Source organism: Oreochromis niloticus, linkage group LG7 (genome assembly GCF_001858045.2).
Source record: "Oreochromis niloticus isolate F11D_XX linkage group LG7, O_niloticus_UMD_NMBU, whole genome shotgun sequence".
NCBI lineage: Eukaryota > Metazoa > Chordata > Actinopteri > Cichliformes > Cichlidae > Oreochromis > Oreochromis niloticus.
The window spans coordinates 26,935,201-26,963,005 of record NC_031972.2 but is presented as its reverse complement, the minus strand read 5'-3'; the positions used below and the strand labels follow the sequence as shown (position 1 = coordinate 26,963,005).

The 27,805-nt window shown below is 39.3% G+C and overlaps 2 protein-coding genes across 5 annotated transcripts in view; one reads left to right on the top strand and one right to left on the bottom strand.

The window, feature by feature from the left end:
- grin3a (glutamate receptor, ionotropic, N-methyl-D-aspartate 3A) overlaps positions 1 to 2,912 on the top strand; it is a 52,563-nt gene extending 49,651 nt beyond the window's left edge. For both annotated transcript variants that reach the window (XM_005451419.4, XM_013270786.3), the window contains one exon: positions 1,403 to 2,912. In XM_005451419.4, coding sequence (XP_005451476.1) covers positions 1,403 to 1,967 — 565 coding nt within the window. In that variant the 3' untranslated portion in view covers positions 1,968 to 2,912. The remainder of the gene's footprint in view (positions 1 to 1,402) is intronic.
- plppr1 (phospholipid phosphatase related 1) overlaps positions 2,158 to 27,805 on the bottom strand; it is a 58,624-nt gene continuing 32,976 nt past the window's right edge. For 2 of the 3 annotated variants that reach the window (XM_005451416.4, XM_005451417.4), the window contains exons 4-8: positions 16,748 to 16,880; positions 14,452 to 14,702; positions 13,076 to 13,252; positions 8,025 to 8,156; positions 2,158 to 7,446 (exon numbers count right to left, since the gene is read on the bottom strand). In XM_005451416.4, the coding sequence (XP_005451473.1) occupies positions 7,414 to 7,446; positions 8,025 to 8,156; positions 13,076 to 13,252; positions 14,452 to 14,702; positions 16,748 to 16,880 (726 nt within the window). In that variant the 3' untranslated portion in view covers positions 2,158 to 7,413. The other variant, XM_005451418.4, reaches the window with a different exon arrangement.

Genomic DNA, 27,805 nt, shown 5'->3' with positions numbered 1-27,805 from the left:
CTATCACATAGGGGACTTTTGGCCCACTCTTCTTGACAGAGTCTCTTCAGTTCATTGAGGTTTGCAGGTTCTTGTTTACACACGGCGAGAAGAGGTTTCTTCCCAGCAACACTTTCAATCAGCCTCTTACTTACTTGTTTTTTATTCTTATTGTACTGTCGTACTGACATTAAGATGTACATGAACATGAACATTTGAAGGTATGACTTGGGGTGAATTTGCTGTGGCGTCCAGTCCTAGGAAGACTGTGGCAACACACCTGAATGCTCCACTGAATCAAACTAGTGGTGGTCACACTTGCTATTGGTCAGATAACCAAGTGCATTTGATCAGCACCATCTGGATGCTAGTTAGTCAAGGTGTCTTTATATACTGGCAAGGCTGTAAGTCAAGCTAATATCCACCCACAGCTTTTCTTTAAAAAAAAAAAAAAAATGTTTCGTTTTGTTTCATTTTACCAAGAAATTTACATGGGCTTAACAGGAAAGATATAGCGGCATTTCCTTAGGGAGGCAAAAAGCAATTAAATGAGGAGGGTTTGGTCCTCATTACCTGGAATGACCTGAAATACAACAGAATCACTATAAAAATCTATTATCTTTTATACACCAAATGAGAAGATTTTGTCTGCCTGTTAGAAAAAAGATCAGCATATTACCATACTCACACTCTTGTAGTACTGCATGCCAAGGATCCTTGAGCAAGATACTAACCCCAAGTTGCTCTCCGATGCATTCATCAGAGGAAAGATGTGTTTGAATGCTAGGTAAAAAGCACTTACGTAGAAAAATTCATAGGAAAAAAAGTGCTATGAATGGATGAGACAAGTTGTGTAAAACGCTTCTAGAGCAGAAAGGTGCTATCTCGAGAATAAAAGCAATGTCTCTTACTCAAAAGTTAGAGGAATTCCACAGTCAGTAGGATTCAGCTATGTTAAACAAATGTCCAAATTTTCATGATAATTCAAAAATGACATTTAAATGTTGTGTACTGATCAGCCAGCAGAGCCATAAGTCATCCCTAAGAACGTGGTGCTTGTGTAGACAAAATAAACAATAAACAGGACAATACCCAAAGAACACCCTTTTCATGTGATGACATATTTAAGGAAAAGCGAAAAACTATTTCTTGGTAAGCAGTCGCACTGCTATTCTTCCAAGACTGTCAATGTAACTCCCATAGCAATCATTTCCAGTCTTTACCCCCGTAAGCAATCTTCTAGAAATTGTTCATCTCTTTCAGTCCAGCTCTGTGTAAATTGCTGTTTGTCATATAACATGTTCAGAATTGTGTGTGCTGTGGCAACTCATGGTTTAGCCATAGCTGACGCCTTGATTTTATATTGGATTCAGACTGGAAACATGCAGTCAGATGAACTGATGAAGGGTTCTCCTATTTCCAGGTGCAATGAGGGAAACAACCAGTCTGCGCCTTGGAATCCTGCAGAGTCGTCCCACTGCAACAGGCGAAGGATCCTTCCACAAGAGATGCAGAATGACCTGGAACGCCCATCATCCCAGGATCTCCCTCCTCCACCGCCCCCTTCTCCCCTCCCTCATCCTCACTCTCTCCCTCTGCTGGAGAAACCCCTGCCTATAGTAACTACCTCTAATGGTCGCTCTGACCTGTTAGGGAGGGGTTTGGACCAAGGACTGGGGCCAGGGCAGGGCGGTTCTGGGCAGTGCCGTGCTTTGGGAGTGGGCGACTGCGGTCCAGGTCTGGGTGTGGGACGGAACCCACTGGTTCAAGAACTGTCAGAACTGGAGAGTCAAATCCTTGTAATCAAGCAGCAGCTGCAGTCAGCCATGAGGAGGAAGAGAGAGCTTGAACAGTACCAATCAGAAAACCAGCAAGCAAACCAGACTGCACCCAGTCAGCCCACTTCACACCAATCTAACCAGTTTGTTCAGTATACCCAGACCCACCAGCAGACTAACCAACACAAAAACACATGTCCGGAGTTCTGAAGCCAGTCCCAATTTCTCCAGGAAAGAAAAACCTGGTTAACACACTGGACTAGTTTTCAAAACCTCAGCTGGGTCCCGGAAATAAATCCTTGCCTGAGTTCTGAAGTTAGAACCCTCACCGATTTCCAATGGCAGGATCCTCCTTATGGCTCTGGAGCTCCCCTGAACACTGCACTGACATGTTCGGCAGTGATCAGATCCTGCTCTGCAATTCCAAGTAGGACATTTTCTCACTCCTGGAACATGAGATTGAATTAGATGAGAGGTGCTGGATAAGGGTGAACCAGGGATCTTGAACCAAATCTGTTCTGTTGTATCACTAAAGAGCTTTGCAATTCCTTTCCCCTCTCAACTTCCCTTATATTACCATTTTCTTTAACTCCTTTTCATGCCTATCTGGTTCTTTTACCTTTTTTCCTGTTTATTTCTTCCTTTTGTCCCTGCCATGCCTTCCCCCCTAAAACCTGATTTTTCCAAGGGTACAGATTTGCTTGCTATGACGTTAAGCCTGATCACAGATATGAGGACTCTTTGGTATTTAAGCTTAATAGACTAATTCACCTGAGTCTTTTAAGACTCGCTGAGAGTGTCAAATGACCTGAGGTTGAACCCAGTCATCTAAGTCTTTATGTTTGTGTGTCTTGCTGAAACCTTGTATCTTTCAGCTATTACCACTGATGTTTCTTGCCTTTGGTAGCGTGTTTGTGTTGGTTAGGGGTATTTATTTCTCTAATAAGCCTTTGAAAGGGTCGGTGGGGTGGTTAGATGTAATCATTTTTTAAAAAGATAAAGCTTTCGCAAGACACATTTACATCCGTAATGAACACCAGGTTGACATCTTATGGTGGATTATAAGCGTACACACAATCTTATTTATGGTTCACTGTACAATGTCCTGCACTTCACTGATGCACACTGAATAAACAAAGTCACCTTAACTTGTCAGAGTTTGAGTTAGGGTCTAGAAGTATTTCACAGTGAGATCACAACAATGGCAAGCTGGCAACATAAAACCTAAAACAGGATTAAATTGAACAGTCTCCAGCTTTTTCCTCGGTCAGGGACCCAAAACAAAACCTTTCTGTCCAGGCTCTTGAGGTCATACTGGTGCTCTTGTAACATTGTGACACAACAATACACACTTTTCAGTTCCTCATATAAGCCAGCTGTTAAATAGTAACTGTATGAACACAGACCACTAGTTTAACTCTGACACGTTATTAAATGTGATTTGCATTCAAAAATGAACACAACAAAACAGCTCCCTCTCTGGGGCTCTGTTTCCTTGCATCGTTTCTCTTTGGGTTTGGACATGTTCTGTTATTAAATATCTTCTTTGCACTTATCTTACTTGCAGCATTTCTTTTTTCCCCCAGTGTCTTAAAATGTTCAATTTTACAGGTCTGTAAATTATTTCCTGTACAAATTAGAAAGCAGAGTGTGGCATGCTAAGACTCTGAGGCTTGCTCATAGCTCAACCTTGGTTTTAAGTTATTATGCCTCCAAAACCTTGATGCTGCTAGTTGCAAAACAACATACTTCAAACTGTTTTTTTTAGAATCCTTAATCTCATTTATATCTGGCAGCAAAGTGGATTTACTGCCAAGTGACTCAAAGGAAGACCAAAAGCTCAATGATTTTAAGAGGATTTAAGGTATTTCCTTGCACTTACGAGTCCCCAGCTTCGGTAAGAGAGACAAGTGTGAATCGACACTTGAGAACAATGGCTGACAGCCACCGCAAACCAGACCTTTTTTTGTATTTATAAAAGCTTCACCATTTAGATTCATCTGTAGTCACTTATTTTAGCTCATTTTAATAGATTCTTTTATAAAAATGTACAACAGCTATATATTAAAAAAAAGTCAAACCACTCAGAGGTTTGTTCCCTACCTTGAAAACTACATTTGGTTGTCGCTATTCTTCACTCATATTGCTAGGGGACAGCAATTTGGACAGGAAGGCATACTCAGAACAGCTAACGATGACATTTTATGAAGACGGCATGGTAAAATACCGCCGCACACACAAACACAAACAGTTCCTATCTATTTAGCCAGTGTGTCTGCAGGGTAAGCGCAGGCTGTCACAGCTGAAATGAATACCTGACAGAGCAAAAGAGCAAGTGCACAGACTGAGCCGTCAGCTTTCTTTGTGTCTCTGTGCGTGTACGCCTTGCTTAGCTATGACATAAACATCAGTGAAGTCGACGCGGCTGTAACAGGATGAATCACTAGAGAAGCTAAATAACGCGGTTTTAGCACAACTATGCTCATTTTAATCACTTTTCTAGGTAGCACAGGTAGCAGCTGGACAGGGGTGTGGTGTGAGGGAAAAGAAGGGCTGCCTGTCACAAGTTATGACATGAGAGAAGAATAAAGCCATAATTATGGTGTTTTTTTGAGTGCCTGTGTAAACACAGGTTCACTTAAACATCCCGTTTTTCTTCCGACTTCACCCCCAAAGCAACAATATGAAGGATCAGGCTCAAATTTCAGTCATCTGCATTCGTTTTACTTAACTTTTCGTTCAAAAACAACCCTTAAGGTGTACTCTGCCTCTGCAAACGTTCTTTATTAAACACAAAATTTAGGGCCATGGTCTCAGGGTTGACTGGTCGATTCAAACACTGACTGCCAGATTAATTAATGTTTACATTTACTGAGCATACACTCACAGTCAACTCTAGGCTGACTGACACCATGCCAATGAAGTCATTGGTGTAGCTGCACTCTGTTAAAACAGATGGTCTAAAAAAAATATCATTGCAACAGCTCACAGTTCAATTTCCAGGGATGCATATCCCCTAAAAGCAGTAATCTTACAACTCTGTTTTAGAATAATTGACTGGTTTTATGTTTAACATGTTAGGCTTTGAGTGAACATTGTCTGGAAATATGTGGCCTTTTGTCATCAGAAGCTTATCAACCTATCAATCAATCAATCAATCAATCAATCAATCTTAGTCAGTCTGTCTATGTCTATGAGCACAACTCATCTGCAGTAGACTGTTCGGCTATAACCAACAGGTTATATTTTGGTTACAGCCTGTGTGATTTTCTACATTTCAAGTCTATGATTTTAAGTTGTTAATGTGAATTTCTGTGCATGCAGAAACCAAAAGATTTGCAATTTACATCAATTTATCACAGTTTATTAACTGTATTAACACAGACAGCTTCGATAGTAGACTGACTCTGTCTTATTGTCGTTTTATTGCCATCCTAACATACCAAAGTCACCTTGAAGATGGCAACTGTCTGCAAGTGGCTGCAGATCTAGTGCTTAACTAGAAAGCAACCATTTCAAAGGCAATGAGATTGCAAGTCTGTTGCATATGGTTGCAATAATTTTGGTTGAACTGAACGTTTGTTGAGTGAAATTGTCCTGTGACTCAAACATCGTGCTTGAATAACAAACCTGTTTTGGTTTTCTTCAACCTAGGAATGCAATATGTCCTTGGGCTGTTCCTCTAATAATCCAGTGACATTCAGTGATTAAGGACCAACTGCATTACACTTCCATCTTGCAAATAAAAATCCATCTATTTACTATTCAAATGAAATCAAGAGTTAACATTGGCTCAACTTTTAACATTCAGGAGTATGTAACACTCATAGAAATGATGATGCACAGTGTTTAGGTATTGGAGAATTAATTAATCTAATGGGTACCCATCCAGTTTCATACATTACATTACGTCACATCACAGCGGATAGTCCAACAGTCTGTGATCGCTCAGATCAACATTTATCCATTGCCCTATAATCAGAAACTTGTTGACTGGAAGGATAATGTGACTGCATTTTTAGTATGCAGATGACACAGCAAAGGAGGTAGGATTTGTATGCAGCTGAAGTGACATTGCAAGGCTCAAATCAGGGAAAAAAATAGCAAATAATGAAAACAAATCTCTGGATATTCAGACAAACACAAGGACAGACACGTTTCACACTTCTTGCATCAAGGTAACTTACAAGTACTGACTGTCAAGATGGATTGTCCTTGTCGTTAGTCACATATTTTCTAAGTAAATGAAAAGTTACCATTCTCATTGAAGCATTTGGGTACATAAAAAGAAACACAAGAGGACACACTGTTGCTACTGACTATTTAATTTTTTTGGACAAACGAAGAAAGAAAATATATGTAGCATTTCAGCTGAAATGCCTTTTTTTGTTCTCAAAGTAAAAGACAATTGTAATCACAATGATAATGAGTAATATCTATAAAACATCTTGACTTCTCTCTTCATGCTGGGCATATCTTCCAATAGGAAATGGAGTCACAACATTGCATCACAATCCACTGGTGGGTTGGGGAGAGGGAGGGGTACCTCGAGGAGGAAAAGTGAAGCAGGAGTCATTAGCCTGGTTTTCAGTGAAAGGGCTAACCAGGCCTTGAGTAAATTACTCAGTTTCAGTTAAAAAGAATCTCTTATGTTTTTCGCCATGTACTTATTAAGGATGTCTTCCATTGGAATTTCAGTAAATATAATTGGAAAACCATACCAGCATATAATCTTTACGCTGATCTGGCATGGGCTAGCTCCTCTGGATCTCTCCATAGAGAGCTTCCAAAGTAAATCTGCAAATTGGGGTGAAGTACACTGATACTGTGCATTTAAGCCAATCAGATTTTCATATATTTAGCCTGATGACATGTCACTACAGGTGCAAAAACACATTTTCTGAGGATTTCAGTGACTCATCCTTGCCATTTCCTCCTAAGGGGAGAGGAGTTGTTCCCCAAACAACTGATACCAAAAAATATCCAGGTTTACAGCAGGCAAACAGGTCCAAATGGATCATAATAGTCATACATATTAACAAAAATCCATAAAAAATATGACCTGACATGGTCAGTTAATGTACAGAGATAATAAAAAGAAGGATTCTGTCTTTTTTCTGTACAAATGACAAACACCACAGAACAACAACATCAATATTTTTTTTCCATAGCAGATTTTTCTTACCGAGTGGGGTACATGTGGTGATTGACAAGGCATTTCACCCGGCAGGATGTGATGTAAAACAGAGTGAGTCAGCTGACAGGAAGTGTGCAGGTTTTAACATCGTCAGGATAGGCTACGGCACTCGCTCATACAAAATGTACAAAACACCGTCCTCTAACTACAAACAGCACACCTTGGAGGAAAAAAATGTCCCATGTTTCAATGATCTCAAATAACCTGGAAAAACAATCTGTGCTTATGTTGCGATTTGTGATATTGTTGCCTGATCTGTGTGCCTTGGGAGGTTGAACTGAGCATAGCCCAACTAAATGAAAACCACTGCAAACATGGTGTATTTTGTCCCCCAGGTGATTTAAACAGATATATCAGGAGTGGTTTTTGTAAGCATTCGGAGCCACGTGACATGCGTCCTCGTCATTGTGTCTGGAAGTGCTGTGGAGACGCAAACGTGACCCGGTGCTGCCCCCTTAGTCATGTGACCTCTGTCATCGATGCCGAGTGGTTCTGAAAATGGATGTTGGAGGGAGTATGGGGGGAAAAAAGGGACAGGAGTAGAGAAAGACAAAGAAAGAAATGAAGTGGATGGAAACAGAAAGCGTGGAAATGAAAAGGTAGAGAAAATCACGTGTCAGCTGGTGCCAAGAGTGCTCTGTGTTAAGTTTCTGTGCATTTGGTTAGGAGGAAAGGGGTGAAGTGCAAACGTCAAGCCTGCCACGTGTCATTGCTTAGTGAATAAAGAAAGAAAGAATGAAAGAAGATAGAAAGAAAGAGAAAGAAAGAGAGTACATTTTTAACCAAATAACTTATTGATAACAGAAAATTATCTTTGGATTTATGCACCACCCTCACTTGGACCTTCTAAAAAGGGCATGAAAAAGTAGAAAAAAAGTACATGGCAATAAATTACAGTGACACCAAGTTCCAGTACAAGCCAAATTCCATTGCACAGAATTCCTTATCTGAAGGGAGGAATTTGCTTTTAGCTGTAGGCCTTGAGGGAGTTCTGCCAATTAATGAAGAAAGATAATGTGCATCATAGAGATTAAAGTTTATGGGATTCCAGGTTAAGTGTTTTTAGCTACCTGTGCGCTCAGGGTCTCCAGTGGGCTCTCCACACGGGGGAAAGTCATCAGAGGCAGACCGCGGTAGTCCTCAGTCTTCTGTTTTGCCGCTGCACTGTGGACACCTTTGAAGTTATTCACCACACATATACCCTGTAAGGTATGATGACAGTTTACCATTAATAGTGAGACAGGCAGAAAGACACACCAAATCACACGAACATAAGAAACTCAAACACAAAAAGTCATAAAAAGTTGTTTAAACTGTATAAAACAAGTGAAGAGACTTTGTAGTGTAGCTTGATGTTACAGCCATGCTCACATCTTGGTGAGGCTGCACAGTGGTGCTTTGAGGTTAATGCTATCATCAGTATGCTCGATTTAAGGAGGTATAGTCGAGGTTGATCACTGATACGTTTTGCAAATAAATGGGCAAACTGAAATGTTGATTTGAAGATCAAGTGTCTACAATTCATCCAAAGGGTTATGAATATATGTTATAAATAGTATGATAATCCACAACAACAGCTGTTGAGATTTCACTCAAGTTATACAAATTTCAAGGAAAGGGCAGCTCAGCTGATTTTGGTCATTGTATGAATTGATATGGCTCATTTGGAAAGGTACAGGTGAGGATAGGAGAATGACAGTCTGTATAAGGTTTCTGAAAGTCCTTCAGTCCTCATTAACTGTTCCCCCCACATTAAACTCTACGCAGCGTGTGTGTGTGTGTGTGTGTGTGTGTGTGTGTGTGCGCGCGCGCGCGTGCGTGCATGCATTTGTTAGAGAGAGAGAGAAAAAGAGAGAGATCCCCTCTCCCAAATAACATTTGTTCCCAAAAATGCATCTGAATTTCAGGGAAAGGAAAACACGTCCCTCTGTTTATGAATGTCATTTTAATCCTTAAGGGCTGGACTGAACTACTGGATGAGCGCCCAAAAATTTGTTTTGTTCAAGGGGATATTATGCAGTCAATTTTGATGCATCTTCATGTTACAGTCTTGCTTCATAGAGACCAGTCGCAAGGAGCTTGAATGACCTTGGTCATTTTGTTTGGAGGCATGAGTTGTGATGTTGTTAAGGTACAGGTTCCTCTAGCCACTGATCTGACAATTAGTATTTGTTTTTTTAAATTTTAAAAGAAATCCAGGGCCACATCTGGTGGATTTTTTTAAATAAAACAGCTAATGGAGGTCTGAAGCCCAGTGTGAGTCTGCTGATCAAAGGGCATTCTGGAGCAGGCTGTCTCCCTTTTGGTTGTTATTTTCATTTTCAGGATTGCTGGTTTGATCTTACAGTGCCCTCCCCCGTACAGTGTCATGTACCTACAAACGTTGCAGAAAACTAACATCCTGTTCCCTTTCAGCTTTAAACGGCGCAGCAAGAGGCAGCTGTTTCCTTTCTCAATTGCTTTTTGGGACAAATGTTATAGGGTTTTTTTTGCTACCTTAAAAAATTCTCTGGTGGGCTCTTATTTTATTTTTATTTTTTTGGTGTGACGTGGCTACATTTTCCACATTAGACCTTTTATTGCCGTGATATAAAGTTTATATGGGTATAAAAGAGCAATCAAACATTGCATGAGTCCCTTAAAGCTGAATATCATTTCATCTAGCCAGCAGAAATGCTTCAGGGTGCTCATCTTTGTGGGCTAACAGGTGCAGAAAACAGATGCTGTGTTTCTTCATTTGTACGTTTATAAATTACAGGTAATTGTATTTTTTCCATTTTGTCCACTAGTCAGAATTTTTAATGGTAGAGACACTCCTCCGCAGACTAGTTAATCAAAGAAGGCAGCCCGAGGGAGATCCCACCCCACCAGACACCAACCGTGCCCTCAGGCAGCAGCAAAGGAGAAAATAAAGCAGGGGGAAGCTCAAGGTTTTCTTGTTTGTGGCTGTTCATGGGCAGTGAATTTCTAGTGCTCCCAGACCAAGTAAATGAGTGAATTATAGCTCCTGGGGCAGAATTTACAAATAACTATCCTGTTTGACAATTCTTTACATTTTTATCACAACAAGTCTAAATTGCATGTTGATGTGGCTGTTGTAAACACATTTCTACTAAACTGAAGCACCTCCTGCTTTTTCATTCCCCATTTCGTGCCCTGTCATTCATGCAAAAACAGACGTGTGTGAACTGCCGCCTATTGTTTCAGATGAAGACAAAGTGAACCTGCAGATTGCCATTGAAACGCTAAATTGAAAAATCATTTAGAAACTTTCCTGGTCTCAGATTTTTGCAACACAAAAATGGTGCTTTTTGCCAGACTTGTGATTAAAAGAAACTTGAAACTGTGTTGGCGGTTCAGTACTCAATGCAATGTATTATTTATTTTATTTTCCCTCAGTGGAAAGTAGTTTGTTGAGGTGGTTATGAAATTACTTTGGATTACTCTGCACCATCACCTGAGATGCACAGTTCAGTAACTGTTATTTAATTGTGTTTTTTGTCCCCTCCCCTCACCGTCAACCGGTTGTGGCAGGACGTTTCTTCCTGTTAAAAGGAAGTTTTTCCTTCCCACTGTTGCCAAGTGCTCAGTCAAAGGGGGTTGTTTGATTGTTTTAGGTTTCTCTGTATTATTGTCAGGTCTTTACCTTACAATATAAAGCGCCTCCAGGTGACTGCTCTTGGGATTTGGCTCTAGATAAATAAAACTGAATTGAATTGAACTGAATGTAACCATATGATCTTGTGCTTTAAATAATTTCATATATCAGCATAAATCTCCATCCCAATCCAGTCACACTCTTGTACTTCTAAGCAGCAAAGTGATATGGTTTGTATCTCCACCCTTACAAAGTTATTTTCTATCTTCACATTGCCCATTATGCAGAAAACTGAAGACCCTATGTTATCAACTCATCTTTGATAGCAGATTAATTGTAATATTACCTCTTACAGTGGTTGCAACCTATATGAGTCATGCATGCCTTTTATGTGTCATTTCTACATGCTGTGAATTAGTTTGGAACCACTTTCAAATTTCAGGGGATTTAGCTTCTATTAGACTCAGCAAGTCAGCATGTGCCTTCCCTTGAATCAAGTGGACAGCTTTATATCTTATGTTACCAACATCATCCCGGAGCCAATTCTAAAACCAAGTGCTTAACAATGATCCCTCAATCTGCTGGCAGCGGACAAATCTCTTGAAAGACCAAAGGCATTTGCTGTTTGGTGAGTCCATTCAGATCTCCTCTCTGTGAGCACTGATAGCAGCAGGATTTAAACTATACCTGCTTTCAGCTCTCTCTTTATCAATTAATTTCCTGCAAGATAGCAGTCCATCAACTTGGCTCAGTTCTCACGTGAAACGAGTTTGATAAGCTTCGTTGTAAATATAAGGCAAATACAGGGGAATATGGTCAACCTTCACTCATGGTATGCTGATAATAAACTGGAAATAATGTTCAATGAAGTAATGACAGATTCCCTTTTCTTTAAGCACTTGAGTTGAAGGCAACTAGACTTAAACTTCAAGGCCCTTAACACTACCATGACCTGGATGGGTGAGAACCTGCACAGACAATCCCATCTAGTATCAAAGAAACAGGTGCAGTGGGTCCACCTCCTCATGCAGCATGAAAAAGATGTGACCACACTGAACCTCACTGTTTTGCACAACAGCAGGAATTATTTACAGAATAACCAAGACCAAGCTTCACCTGCACATCAACTGGAACCCTCCATACCAATTCTGTAAATCACACTATTCCAATGCTGCTCACTTTCTTTGGTGCAATGTTGAGTCAGACTCTAAATTTGTGACCTTTTTTTTTTCACTTTTTGAGTCATGACCAAATCAAGGTTCTGGCATTTTCACTAATCTCTGCTGCCCTTGGTATTTAGTTCTAATTAGTTTAGCATACACATTTAGCATACACTCTACTGAAACATGACATATATTAAACATTAGCACTTTAATACCATCACCATAGACAGACGACAGCTGTAAAAGGACTTCTGATTTTCCCCTCATAGCAACCAATATGCAAATAACAAACCTCTAGCTTCTTCTTCTTATCTGAGTCTCTCCTCCATGTGTCTCCTGCATTGGCACTCAGGACTCAGCGGCAATTAGAAGTAATGAAGCCTCTGAGGTTATTAAATAAATCTTTTTGGATGGTGGGGGCAGGGGGTGGGGGGTCCCCTTCACCTTCCTTTCTCCTGAGTGAGCTTTCCCATTCAGCACAAAACAACGTGATCAGTTTAAGTTGCAATTATTACCCTGCATTTAATCACAGCATAAAATATGATGAATAGTCTGGGGGAAAAAAACACATTAACTTACAGCAGAAGCCAAGCAGTTTGACTAAATCTCGCAGGACACTGATGTTGATTTTACATTATGGACAGCAGCCCAGCGAAACTGCTGTCTTGCTTGGAAAGACAAGCCCACTTTGCACATCTTATCCTCTGCTACGGCAGTTATTTTACGAAGGTAAATAACAGGATGCCTAACCTCTGGAGTACGGAATTTGAATTAATCACATCACTGGTTACCTCCAAGATCTAAAAATTAATTAAAAGTAGTGTTTACCTCATTTTTCTTCTCTTTTTTGTCCTAGTGCTTACAGATTTCAGGTTGAATCTAGGGTTGTTCACTTCCTTCTTCTCTTCATCTTCTCCAATACCCCAAGTATTCTTAACTTGATCAACGTAGCTTAAATTACCTTTATCTAAACCTTTATTGAGCATAACATAAATCACACCTCATTCTTTTTTCACCTTTTTATATACTTGGTGCCCTCTCCAACACTTGTACTGTCACTAAAATAAATTTCATCATAGATATATATAAAAATATTTGCTGTATATAAGAATTTTAAGGCATAAATTTTCACATGGTTGACTTTGAAATGAAAACAAACCCACGTTCAAGGCTTTGGGAAGCTGCAGCTTGAATTAATCATCCAATTACCAGTTTGGGTTTGTTCCAAAATGAAGCTCAAAATGAATATTATAATTTGATAGTAGCTCATGACCAGAATCCACCTTCTCTTTTCTCTCTTCTTCTCCTACCCCTTCTCCACCACCTTCCCAAACCTAATGCAAGTTCTAGTAGTCCTCACCAGAAACAATGCAATAGCTGATCCCAGTATAAATCCAGCCACTACATCTGAACAGTGGTTTCGATACTCTGAAACTCTGTTGAGGCCGGTGAGGAAGGCGGAGCAGAGTGTGCCCAAACAGAGCACTGGTTTGGCCAAGCGGCTGGACTTGGTCTTGATTGTACTGGTGATGTACATCTAGAAGGAGAAAGGTGGAAAGATTAGACGGTTCTTTGTCCCAAATGTCTTAAAAAAAACCACAGGCTCCTGCTCTTCTGTTTAGGTGGATTAGGAACAGAGGTCCCACGCAGAGCAACTGGAGGTTTTCCCACAAAAATAAAGTCAAATATTTTACCATTTCAAAATAGTGCAAAGCCCCCATGGCATAGCAAATCAGTCAGGGAAGGCTGTGAAAAAGTTACATCATAGGAGTGCAAGATTTCTGCAAAACAGAGAGATCTCATTTCCCCACAGAGAATAAAAAATTGAACCTAACAAGAGAACCCATTAATAAGTAAGAGGACTGTCAGCATTTAAAAACAAAAAGGTCTACCTGCATATATTTTCACCTCTTGAACTTTCACCTACCTCTATTCCAATCAAGTAGCGAAGGTATCGAATTCATTTTCATCAACAACAATCTGTTCTTGTATTCCTCCTGCTCCTGTTGATAAAATCTGCACTTCCACTCTCTTTTTTCCAAAGATGAGGCCCTCACTCTGTCACTCAGATGTCAAACAGCTGCTCTTCAATTATTGCTTCAAAAAGTAATTTTCCATGCGACCTCCAGCCAATTTTCTAAAAATGCCTAAACCGTCGCTGTGCTAGTGTGAAATATTCCTCACCACAATTTCAAATAGCATGAAGTCCCTCCTTGCCAATTTCTCCATCAAAGAACCGAAGGCGCTGTGTTTATAACAAATACTCCTTCTTATTCAGTAGTTTTAAACTCCACATACGGTACAGGTATGTGCAGTACAACTTTATGCAGACTGGCTCAAATTATATATTTTCTGTCTGTTTTTTTTTCCCACAGACGAGTAAACCAATTACCTTCTATTCTAAACTAGAACTTGACATTGCTTTTAATTAACTGTGCTCAGGTTGAATCTCTGGAGAATTTTCTTTTGTCTACACATTATTGGGTGGTTTCTCATTTAAAATGGGATAAGCAAACACAAACGTGAGTGTTCACATGTGCTACAAAGGGAGACTGAAAGGAAATTAAATATACACCTAAATGCAAATATCGTTACACACATTCATGCCTTAAAATATATCTCATGCTATTTAATTAAACATATGCTGTGTCATTACAATAGATATATGTTTTATAAAATGTTTTTTTCAAGCCTTTTTTTGTCTCTGAAATAAAGGATAAGGTGCGGTCCTCTCACCGTCAGGTAAACAGCAGAGTAAACGCTCAGCGAAGCGTCCTTAGATGGGAACGACCGCCGAGCCTTCTCCACAACCACGTGGTTCCCGGTGCAGATGTTGCCGTTGACGATAAACTGGTGATTAAAGCGACACTCGGTGCCAGTGTAGTTGGGTTTGCAAACAGACAGGAAGTAGGGCGAGAGACCTCCAGTCACCACCTGGCCTGCATTGACGAAGATGTCTGTAGCAAACAGACCGAATGCAAACACACCTGCGGCACCACAGACACACAGACGGGAGAGGAGAGAAGAGCACGTGAAAAGCCACAAACACAGAGCAATGAAACGATCACAAATAAACACAGAAGGGTTTATGTAAGTTATCACCTTCCAGTGTGGGTGTTTATCTAGCTCCCAGTTCCACCACATTAAATCGTGACTATCGTGTGTGTGTGCAGACAAGATGTCAAAGTGTGGTCTGCATCACTCAGACAGAATGGGTGGTCTGTCTGAGTGATGCAGACCACCCAGTCTGAATGAAAACAAAGTGCAAGTTAACTAATGTTGAAATGGAAGGTGAGGAAAAATGGACAACAGCAAGCCAAATACAGACCATAAAAATAAGATAGCGTTTAATATAAATGATGGTGCTGACACTTTTAGCCCACCAACACTGACCAGTGTCTACGTCTGCATTCCTTTTGCTGTGAAATATGACTGCTGATTATCTAGCTTGCTTAGCCATGAAATTACTGTGCTTTGTGTTGTCATCCAGGCGGGTGGGGTGAGGGAGTCGCAGAGGGAGGTTTTGAGGGGCACGGGGACATGATTGTGTGAAGGGCAATGAGGGAACTGGGGGGAGGAGGGGGTTAGAGTGAGAGAAGAGCAGAGGGGAGGGAACAAGTGAGCAGGAAATGCCTTGACAATTTCACAAATTTAACGGGTCTCAAAATATAAATCAGGTGAATTGCTGATTGAATTTCTAATGTGTTTTGTAAAGTTTTTTTTCTTCAACTATGACAGGAAAGTCCAGCAGACTCTCTCTACTGGAACAGAGTCTGTCTGTCTGCCCAATTCTGGTAAAGCGTTGTTATAAAATAATCAAAATTTAAAGGTTTTATAGAGCTTTTATAGAAAATTGACACACGGACTTGTCCTTGTCTTTAAAATATATTTCATTTCCTTTCTTTTCCATGATAACAGCTGTTTAGCTGTTAGCTTACCATACAAAAACATGTAAGCAATATTTGGAATACACCAGTAAAAGCAAAGGCTTCTCCACAAACATTATTTTATATGAGAGGTTTCTCTATCCCAGTGTTTGTCTGGCCTTTGGTCACTGGTCTGCACTGGGCAGCACTCTGGTGAAAAAAGCTAATATCACATATCTTTGCCCACAACAGTTGAGCCTCACTGAGTTTAGCAGCATATTTAAATTTAATTAAAATGTGACATCTGATGCTTAAGCAGTCAACATAATTTAAACGCATTGGTTCAAATTATATTTACTTGATACTTGAGCCAAAAACATTCACTTCACTGCAAAAACAGAAAATTCATCATTCAACTACCATGTCATTTTTTTCAAGTTTTTCCATTTAATCTACAGCTGTTCAACACACTACATCGCTGTGACTCAACAACATTACAACAACAAAGTCAGTACCAGACACACATGTCACAGTTGTTTTGCTACTTGATGGCCATGTTTGTTGAGAGCCCTTTACTGAAGTACAGGATAAATCAGAACTGTTAAAAGTTTGTTTTTTCAAGGTGTAAATCACCAGGGTCGCTAAATCCATGGCTGTCTGCATTGGAGCTCCCCTCACAGGTGACTGACAGCACCAACACTGAGTTTAGTTGTGATATATACAGCATGCTGTGGCGTGGTTAAGGCTTGGCTGATGTTGCAGATGCAAGCTATTACACTAATAAACAATGCTTATATAGTTTTGTATTAAATTAAACAAAACAAGGCTGAAGTCACAAGCAGTGTCTTAATGTGATGGTGACGGATCACAGAATTGCATGCTAATGCGCTTTTGAATACTAATCTGATCCCTTATTCTACACACAGTCTTTGTTGAGAACTGAATGAAATTATTTCAATCAGATCAGTGATCCATAATTTTCCGGTCTTTCAGTTCATCGCAGCTGCACTGAGGTGATGCGCCAGGCAAATACTGGTGGGACCTTACACATGCTGAAGCCCAAAGTACTTTTCATGTGTATTTCAGAGTTTTCAGTCACTGTCTGGTACCATTAGCACAAGCGGCCTTAGGGCAGTTTAGAGTACATTGCGATACAAGGTTCTTACCTATGAAGCGTATGATGCGGCGGATGAGGGGGTTGAGGTAACAACAGTCTCCTGTCACTATTGTTTTCTCCTGGGCCAACAGAGCTTCCCTCGTTGATTTCATCATGTACATGGACACCTCTCCGATGAAAATCTACATACACAAACACACACAGGCACAAAAAATAAAAGAGAATATGAATAGGTGAATATGCACACAGAAGAAGCAAAAGGAACGCACAGAACAAAGGCAGAAATTTCAAAGAGGGCAGATGTGATGTCTCCTCCTTAAATATTTAAACTTGTATTTGTCAACCTAAATAAATTAACTTTTATTCTGAAAAACCTGCTACTATGTTACATCAAATATCTGCCCGACAGGGTTGGATGTTTTTCTTCTCTGCACAGTCTATTTTCACTCCAAAAATATTAATATTTTAGAAAAATAAATAAAAAATAAAAATGCTGTGGCAAACACAATTAAGCCACAGACAGACGCACAGAAACACAGTGTTGTGATCTCAGTCAGAAACATGCAGCATCTACTCCTCACCTCTGGTGCTGTGCACATGCTGCCAGATTAATAATCATGGAGAAGCCAGAAGGCAAGAGGAATTTTTCCCTCGCGAAAAGATTTGAGAACCAAGGAAGCCTAGATTATGGTTACTTTTTAAAAAACTTAAAAAAAAAAAAAAAAAGTATATGAATATGAGTTATTAAAAACCCAGTGCAACTTTTTTTAATAGAACACACATCACAGGGATGTGATCTGATGCCATGTGCAAACATGAATCATTTTCCAAAACAAAAGACACGAAATACAGCAGAGCAGTGCACCATGCCTGTATGTGTTGTATTGGCTCAGCAGGGATAATATTAAATGAGAAAGGTTTGTTTACACAAGAATAAATATTTGAAAGCAATACAGATTGTCTGAAAGTTGTACTGCATAATATTCTATTATACTGGGGCTTAAAAGTTGTGTTTTAACCCATAAATAAATACCTTTACTCTATAAATAAATGCATTAAATTGACGCATTAAAATGCAGGAAATTAAATGTCTGACTATCAAAAAAAGAGGACCCTCCAGAACCCGCACTTAACGTTTTAACAAAACTTACACCCAGCGAACACACAGAAGGAAAAGGGGAAACATTAACTTTTGGCATCCTGTTATGGAGCAGAGAAACATTTTTATCCAGTCTGGCCTGTGTACATAAACCACTGTGCCTTAATGCAGCCTTTCTTCAGGTCCATTATAGTTTGGACATTACATCAGGTCTAATGGAAAAACTGCTGCTGGACACACAAAATGGATCTCGTTGCCAGTCGCCTTGGGTGATAAAGACTGCTTCAAATATATGTGTGTGTTTATCAGAGACAGTGTGTGCATACACTTAGTGCATATGTGTGCACCCATGTGGCTTTGGCCTTTGATGTGTGTTTGTTTGGGGCCTTAGGACAGGTGAATTTTCCTCCATCCCTCATGAATGCTTTCTCATCAACATGTTCTTGTGAATGCACCTCCAGTCCGTCTCTTTCTGTGTGGCAGTGAGCAGCGAGAGCAGCTCGTGTTTTGATGTCAGGAAATGCAAAGTAAAAAATTTTTTTTAAAAGGAATAAATGAGCACTGAAAGCATTCCCATAAAAATCAGTGTGAACCTTCTAAATCTATGCATTTGATTCAGTCCTGTCTGCAACTGTCAGCATGACTAAAGGTGGATTAATATTTTCAAATAAACATTTGTGTCACAGGATGAGGCATTGCACATAGCGAAACAAGGATCAAATGCATCACGGCAGAAAAATCAATCTTCTGATGGCTAATGATCCAAAAATGTCTATCTTTGCAGAGTGACCAAAACAAGCTTTTGCAAGCTTTAAAAACTGTAAAAGGAAGACCACTTGCAACAGTCAGACTAGCAGCAGTTGCAGTGAACCAAAATACATTTTGCATTAAATAAAAAGTAGCTGGCATAATGAATTATTAAGCCTAACTGGCTTAATTTGACCACATGGATTTATTTTTAAGGAGCCTCCTTTTCTAAAGTACCAATAATACAAATTAAAAGTCAACCAATGTTTAAAATTTATGACTGAAGTTTGTATATACAGTCAACAAAAATACAGCCAAAACCTATGCTACAATTGGAAAGTAGCAGTAATAGCAGCAATGCTTTTTAATAAGGTTCTTATCATAAGGATGCAATGCATTATTAATAAATTAAATTCAATTAGGCCTACATGTTTTTATACTATTTTATACTTTGTTATTGCAATGTTTTAAAAACAATTTCTAAACATATTTTAATGCACTCTTTAATGCAATGCTAACTGATTTTTTTTTCCAAAAATCTGCTTTAAGGGTATGTTTATAGAATCTCCTTGTGGCTACAATTTATGTGAAAATAATGAATAGATTAAAATGCCTGACAACGTCGGGGCATGCTCCCAATGAGACAATGGATGATGTCCTTGTGGATCTCCTCCCAGATCTGGACTGGGCATCACTGAGCTCCTGGAGAGTCTAAGGTGCAACCTGGCAGCACTGGGATGTTCTGAAACATAACGTCCCAGAGGTGTCCTACTGGATTTAGGTCAGGCGAGCATGCAACCTCTGTACTGTCTTTAGACAACCTCTACCTCATGCTACCAGTAGTGACACTGACCCAAGTGTTCCTTTAATTTTTTGAGCAGTATGCATGTGCGTGTGTGTGTGTGTGTGCGCGCATATGAGAGAGTCAAAATTCACATACTTAAACTGTAATGGCCAAGTGAAAGAAACGATCCATCAGCCAACAAGGTGAAATGCCTCATGTCATTATGTAGCAGCAAAAGCTTAAAGTGACTAATCTGCTGGGCTACTAACACCACCTTCTGCAGACCCAGACAGAAGACTTATAACATAAAAAGGTGCAGACCAATTTCTTTGACCTGTCTGAGACTCAAAAAGAAAAAAAAGCAGTTTTTAAAGGTAAAGTCAATGTGTTTGTCCCCAGTCAAAAAGAAATTACAGTCTGAACAAACGCAGATAACAATAGCAATTATATTACAATCACATTACAGGATTTTATGTTTTATGTGTATTTTTCCTTTAGGAAAATAGGTCCCATGTGATGTCAATGGGTATATAAGCTTCAAAGGACATACTTACTAAGACACATGTGATTGTTCCCTTTCCTCTTAAAGTTCTTTGTTTTGACTTTTAGCTTGAGAAGCTGCTGATAATAAAGCCAATCACTGATGTGCCATCGGCAATCATAACTTCTAATCTGGATCTGTGTGATAATGTGAATTCTGGGAGGATAGGAGGAAGATCAGGACATAGTCACAGGGGCAATCCTCACCACTTTGTGTTGGCTTGAGAACAAGTTCACAATCCTCCTGCAGAGGTTAAGTCCCAGGCATTTAAGTGTTGATTCTTTAGGGAATTATGGTAATGCATGCTCAGTTCAAATATACGATTTATTGGCACATCACTGAGAGTGTTGTGAAGTGTTGTGCCTGAAGCATCATCAGTGGAGCTATACCTCTTGGCAAATGTATCAGGTCCAGATTGGGTGACAAAATGTCAGGAATAAAATACTTCATCTGCATCTCAAATGGATTTTCCTATGATAGATGGAGAACAGGGTGGCAGTCATTTAAGCATATTACCTTACTCCTTCTTGGAACACACACAATGACTGATGATTTAAAACAGGAGGGGACAACAGGCAGGGAGAGAAAGAAGTTTAAAAGACTCCTGTGAGCTGCATCCTCTGATGGGGATACTGCTGGGTCTGGCTGCTTTACAGGTGTTGACATGCTGGAAAAAACTTTGTGCGTCATCCTCTTTAATGATCAGAGTGCCAGCCTTGACGTTTTTGGAAGGCCCCTCAGGGAGAGTGGCGTTCTGACTCTCAAAATGGGCAGAAAACTTATGTACCTCATCGTGGAGCAAGACGGTGACATTGACTGTGCACCTGGGCTTACCTACAAAGTGTAAAGTGCTCCTTCCACATGCTCTGAGAGTTGTTACTGCTGAGCCGTGTCTGTACCTTGTCTCTCTAATTCCGCTTGGCTGCCCTCATAGCGCAACATAGGTCATATCGGGATCTTTTGAATTCTCCTTGTTTTCAAAGGCAAATACACCATTTTAGGGTGGTGCAGCATTGTTGTTCGTTCACTGTTTCTAGTTAGGTTCTAGTTAGATGTTCATCCTGAGCATCGAGTTTCCTGTACACCTGAGTGTCTCTGTGTATATGTTGATGTTAATGTTAGAGGCACTGGTGTCCCATCAAGTTCCTGTCTGCTTGCACCCATCCTTTAAATGAATTGTGTGGCTGTAGTTGGGTCTTCGTAAACAGCCTTAACTCTGCTTGTCTACGGAGCATGCAATCTGTAAGGAGCAAGTATTTTGAAGGCATTAGTGTCCCATTAACAAAGACTTGAGAGTATAGGTCAGTAGCTTTTTTTCAGGTTGTAGGTAACGCTCTGATTTGACAGAACACATCAGTCTTGTGACTGATGGCTCTGCTTTCACTGCTGTGAGATTTGTTAGCATGTGCTTTGTGTGGAAACAGAGCTAGCATTAGCAAAGAAGCACACTTCTCTTATCATCATAACAGATACATTTCCTCTTATAAACCTTGGCCAACAGCTGTTTTTAGACTAGACCACTTTAATTTCTCATTAATGTTTCAACCCCTTTGTAGATACTGAATGTTAACGAGTCGCATAGTTTTGTTTAATTCAGCTGAAAATGTTATTACTGTAAGTAACTTTTTAAAATCAAGATGTCAGGCTGCATTTGTCTGCTGTTGTTTTAGAGATATATGATGCTGTGAAGTCCACATATCTAAGATGAGGTACATGACGCATTGCTGGAGATTAAATAGAACATAAAGTATTTATAATGAGCTGAACCATATAACACTGGTGAGATTTATGAGTTTATGTACAATTTTCCAATAACACAGTTTTACGTGCAGTGTGGTGTTCCCATCGTGTTTTATGTTCAAAAACCTTCCAATGAGGCTTAATGAAAACAATTCTGCAAAAAAAAATCCTCCAATCCTCCTGAAAGACTTATTGCCAGTTATCACAAACGCTTGATTGCAGTTCTTTCTGCCAAGGTTGGCAACCACTTATTACGTTCAGGTGGGCAATTATTTTTTCATATAGGGCCAGGCAGGTTTGGACACCTTTATTTTTTTCCTTAATGAAAAACATAATCACTTAAAAACTGCGTTTTGTATTTACTTGGGTTTTTCTAATATTAAAAATTGTCTGATGATGTCTGTAGAATGTAAGTGTGACATGGGGTGTCATCACCTCTGTTTGTTTTTTTGTGAAGTTAGTACACACCACCTAATCAGATGTGGTGCATTACATCTCCTAATCTAAATAATCAAAACAGTTCTGTGTTACAGACTCTTGGTCCTACTATCAGTGAATTGTATTAGACATTCTATAAATTGTTTACGCATAACTAATAAGTGCTTTAAATATTACTGACAATTCAAAAGTTTTATTAACAGATCATTTATGTGTATTTTATAAGGATTTATAAGGATCTCATTACCTATTAACTTACACTTATTACAGTGACTTTAACTATTACCATACAGGTGAACACTGGTTAAAATAACTCTTTTAACTAGTATAGGATCAGTGTGTTTCCAAGCAGTTTTTTTAAATGATTAAAATCAGTTAATTTTGTTTTGTTTCTGTTTTTTTTTTTCTAAATGATGGCATTTACATTTTCTAGCAGCTAGCACTTGCCTAGAAGCATTTGTCTCACTAGAGTCTATTTCACCGCTGAAAAGGTTAGGTACTACTGACTGATTGTGTTATTTCAACTCATGCAACCCCCCACTTTCCTTTATACAAATGTCAGTAAAAACTGACTGAAAATAGCCATCTCTATGTATATGCCAGAAAACTGAGAAACAACTTGGCATTCAACTGACACAATGATGTTGGAGCAGAAAATGAAAAGGTTAAACAAGAGACATTAAAAAGAACATGCAAACCTTTCTGAGAGGGCTTTTTTTCAGTAAGTGACCTGACATGAGAGAAAAGAACAGACTTCCAGTTTGTGTATCCCAATAGCTTTGAGACATCAAAACATGTAAAATCTGAAGTCTCTGAAATATCTGTGACATAAAACTGATATCAAGCTGCTCAAATGTTTAAAAAAAAGGGACACATAAGAAATGATACTCCTAAAAGTTTAGTGTTAGGACCATCCTCCTTTATGCATCTACATCTTAGTTTTACCTTTTCCAGCTTCCACATTATAATGTGAGTACTAGCCTTTCTCTGAACTTAAATTACAACATTTTTCATAAGGAGAAAAAAAAAGTGTAGTATTTACTGAGAAATAGAAATGTCTTTGGGCTATGCATTAAAGAGCAATTGTATTACAATTGAAACCAATGAGTCGATGGTAGAAACATGAAAAACATGTTCCTTTAGTTAATAAGGACAGAAAATGAAAACGGGGCAACAGCTGATAACTAATGAGATTCTTCATTAGCAACTAATGGAACAATCAAGCCTGTTACTGTTTCTCCTCATATTTTATATGAGAAGAAACAGTATGAAGTATTATTTGGCCTGCTGATATTGTTGGCAAACTGATATACTAAATAACATTGAGAAAATTAAAAAAAAAAATACAAATATCAGGGTGATGATTGGTATTTAAATGCTAAAAATGGGTCATTTTAGCCTGTCGGTAGGAGGAACATGGCAGCATCATAAAATACAATTTAATTTTTGTGAATCTAAAGATCTTACATATTAATGCAACTGAATCAAAATGCATCATTTTAAACCAATGCTAGGTGGTTGCTTGGCAATATGGCAACGCCATAATATCGAATACTGATCAGAACCTCTAGGGGCCTGAGATGCGTCTGTGTGCCAGGTTTGGTTGCAGAAAAAGAAAGAAAAAAAACAGACACACATACACAGTTTTTGTGTAATAATGGAACAAAGTGTAAAATAAACACTTCGTTAAGTCAAAATAGAGCTTGTTTTGACTTAACTGTATAACGATACAGTGACATAACTTTTCCCAACTGTGCACTTCCCTTCAACTCTTTAGAGGATATTCACGTCTTTAAGCTCATCAGCGTTGTTTACAGGAGCTTTGAGGAGCTGTTAGACCAATTAGCAGCTAATGAAACAAATACTTCTCTCATGATTCAATGCAGAAAATAAACAAAACTAAAACAGAATATGACTCCTGAAACGTTACACCAAATGAATGCTGATACTGCTTTGTGTCTCTGTGGATGTGCGAATAGGATACGGTTTGCATATTCATTTCAGAGGGTGATAATATGTAAAGATGTCGAGCTTAAGGCTTGCTACTCTGCCAAGAGGGGGAAAAAGGGAAAAACAGAAAAAAAACAACAACAAAAAACAATCAATGCTGCTTTAAGCTTTAGATCTCTTCTTAATGAGCCCATAATTTTCAGTATTGCTACCAAGACACACAATTGAGGAAGTGGAATAAGCTACAAGGAGCTAAAATGGTGTGTGATAAAATGCACAGATGTTGCCCATTTTGGGAAACATTATCTTTTGTTTCTGTGGGATGTACACCTGGCAAAAGCAATATTTCATCATCTTGGCACTGAAAATGATAAAACAGGCTCTATTTTGCCTTATGCCATGGTTGAACGGGTTTATAGACTGTTGCATGAACACAACCCATCTAACCTTCACAGCATCCCATTGGTTCGGCCATGTGGAAAACTGCATAATTTACTGACTCTGTACTAATTGGCCCACGTCCCAGCCCTGCCATCATTAATTCTGACTGAATGCCCCTCTGTTTTATGACACGTGGAGATGGAATGACACACAGTGTCAAGCACCTGACACAGCACTCTCAAAGGGCACAATTATAAGGTATGGGATGGCGTACCAATGGCTAAAGGCAATTTGTAAAAGAAAGGCCATATAGAGCATATTCCAAAGAGAAAGTCACAAAAAAAGGGGGCAGAATAAAAAAAAAACAGTGGAAAGAAGTGGCAGGATTACAAAAAAGCTTTAACAGCTGACACAGCACTCTCTGAGGAGGGGATGGGACTAAGACGGAGTATTAAATTACACAAACAATGCGTTAAAGAACATCTGGCCTTTTAGTCAGCTACTGTAGTAAATAAAGCTTGCAAGTGGGTTCAGTGCAATTTACAAGTCAAGATAAAGGTTGAATGAATAAGTGACACTTGGAGAAAGGAAGAAAGATTTCATCTACAGGTATAATGCAAAAATCATCCACTAACAAATGTTCCGGTGACAGAGTGGTGTTTATAAACAAAAGATAGCAACAAAATAAATAATTATACTTATCTACTGACTACATACCATGACCAAGTATACACACATGCACTCACTGACCTTTTCATAAGGTACACCTCATCAGTGGCTCCGTATTGAAGATTCTAATTAACCAATCACATGACAGCAGTCAAAGCATTTAGGCATGCAGACATAGTCGAGATGACATGCATCAGAATGGGGAAGAAAGGTCATTTAAGTGACTTTGAAAATGGTTGTTGGTGGAAGATGAGCAGTTTCTGAAATACTTGGACCAGCCTATCTACTGGGATTTCCCCACCAAGCCATCTCTAGGGTCTACAGAGAATGGTCCAAACAACAGAAAATATCCAGCCTCAGTGATGTCAGAAGCCAAAGGGGAATGAGCACACTGCTATTGACTGCTATTTTAACTTAAGTATGCACTTTTTACAATTCATGTATGCAAAAGAGCATCTCCAAACAGACAAAACATAGAACCTTGAAGCAGTTGTGCCACAGCAGCATAAGACCCGCATAAGTGTCATTTCTGTCGGGTAAGAATAGAGAGCTGAAGCTACAGTACAATAAAAGGTTAGAAAAATCTCGCATGGTTTGACGAGTCTCGCTTTCTGCTGCAACATTCACATGGTTGGGTCAGAATGTAGCATAAACAACATGAACACAAGGATCTATCCTGCCTTGTACCAAATGTTCAGGCTGCTGGTGGCCTTATAATGGTTTGGGGGATATTTTCTAGGCACACTTTGAGCATTCTTTAAATGATATAGTCTACCTCAATATTGTTTCTGACCATGTCTAACCCTTTACGACCACACTGTACCCGTCTTCTGATGGCTGCTTCCAGCAAGTTAATGTGTCATTTGACAAAGCCCAGATCATCCCAAACTGGTTTCTTAAACATGACAATGAGTTCATTATACTCAAACTCAGGCTCCATTATCACAAGATCTCAATCCACTAGAGCACCTTTTGGATGTGATGGAACTTGAGATTCTTGAGTCTTCAACCAGCTGCTGCTATCATGTCAATATGGACCAAAATCCCAGATGAGTGTTTCGAGCACTCTATTGAATTGATCCCATGAAGAACTAAGGGAGCCCTAAAGGCAAAAGGAGGTCCAACCCAGTAGTAGTAAGGTGTACCTAATGAAGTGGTCAGTGAGCACACCCACTTACTGAAGTAATCACTGCAGAAAGGTGAGTCAAAATTGCACACAGATGCACTCTCACCCCATGAAGTGTAAATAATAACGTCTGTCACATTTCCTGGCCAATCAGAGCACCCTTCCAGATTTTAAACCAGCTTGTGTTATTGTATCACGCATGTCAAATCTGCATGTGCACATATGTGTGTGAATGCAGAGAGGTGTGTTTCTCTCCGTTCTGCTGACACATCAAGAGACCAAACACCTGCGTGGGGGTAAATGCAAGCTATGGGATGTCTTTTATTTCCTCAATAAAAGTGACAATAATTCAGAATTTACTTCAGGAAACATGCTGGTGACAACAGTCGGTGTTCAAAGCCTCTATGCAAACAACTAAAGTAGAAGCGCATAAAAACAAGGGACCAAAGGAGGCAGCTGAATGATCATAAATAAATGGGTGGTACTTTATGTGTTAACCGACTGGTGTAACGATCACATCCATGATTAGATGCCTTTTAAAATTGCAATAAAAACAAGGTTATGAGGGAATTGGACATGTGACACAACTGAAAAGGGTTTTCTATATTCATTTAGGGAGCAAAATTTAGATTACAATCAATGGAACATGTAGCATGTGTGCAGGCTTTTCAACCACTCAGTAACTCCATTAGCACAGTAGATAAAATAATACCAAGTAAGTGCAAAAAAGCTGGGAAGTTGATGCTGATTGGACATTAAAGCTGATGATCCACGATCTTGTTTATGGTCTTTACAACAAGTCTCTCTTTTTGAACAAGAAAACCAGGGCACAAAAAAAAACATTTGATGAATGAAAATTAATTGTCCTACAGAAAAAATAAGTGATTACACTACACTGCAGAATCACAGCAGCACATCAACCGGCCAAACCCACTGATCCAGATCTCAGTTCTATACAATCTCCAGCGCTGGTGAGATATTTTGAATTTGATAACAAATAAATGCTGGTAAAATAGCTGCTATCAGTGTATCTATAATACATCTTCAAATACATATATATGTACGTGGCCATTTGACCTTCAGACAGCAGCTACTCAAAAACCAAACGTTCCCTGTATTCTCAGACTAACTTGTTTTTTTCCTTCACATATGGCCGAATGGAGAAAAAAATACATTTTAATATCAAACAAGCAAATGCAAACACGCTTCAGGAGGTGTTCAGAAAATATTTGACATGGGTTTAATAATGAGCTGACCCAAGGGCTCAGAGACAGATGGTGCCTGTTGTGAACGGGCTGAAATTAATAAGCATGGAGCAAAACTGACACCTGGTGGCTGAAAGTCGCTCCTGTTTGAGGCATTTAAATCAGCAGCGCTTGCACAGTATGAGCATACAAGTCAGCTTGGAAATGACTGTTTTCAGAGAATGATTTATTATCATTGCAGCTGGAATTTTTTAAACACCAGAGTAGTAACGCAAGTGTGACATTTATGGCTTTGGTGCATCAGGACCGTGCCACCCTCAACAGATATGGCTAAATATGACTCATGGTATTGATTACACGCGTGTGCTTTACATCCTGTGACAAATTAACCTAATATGCTAATAATGCCATTACTAGCCAATGGATT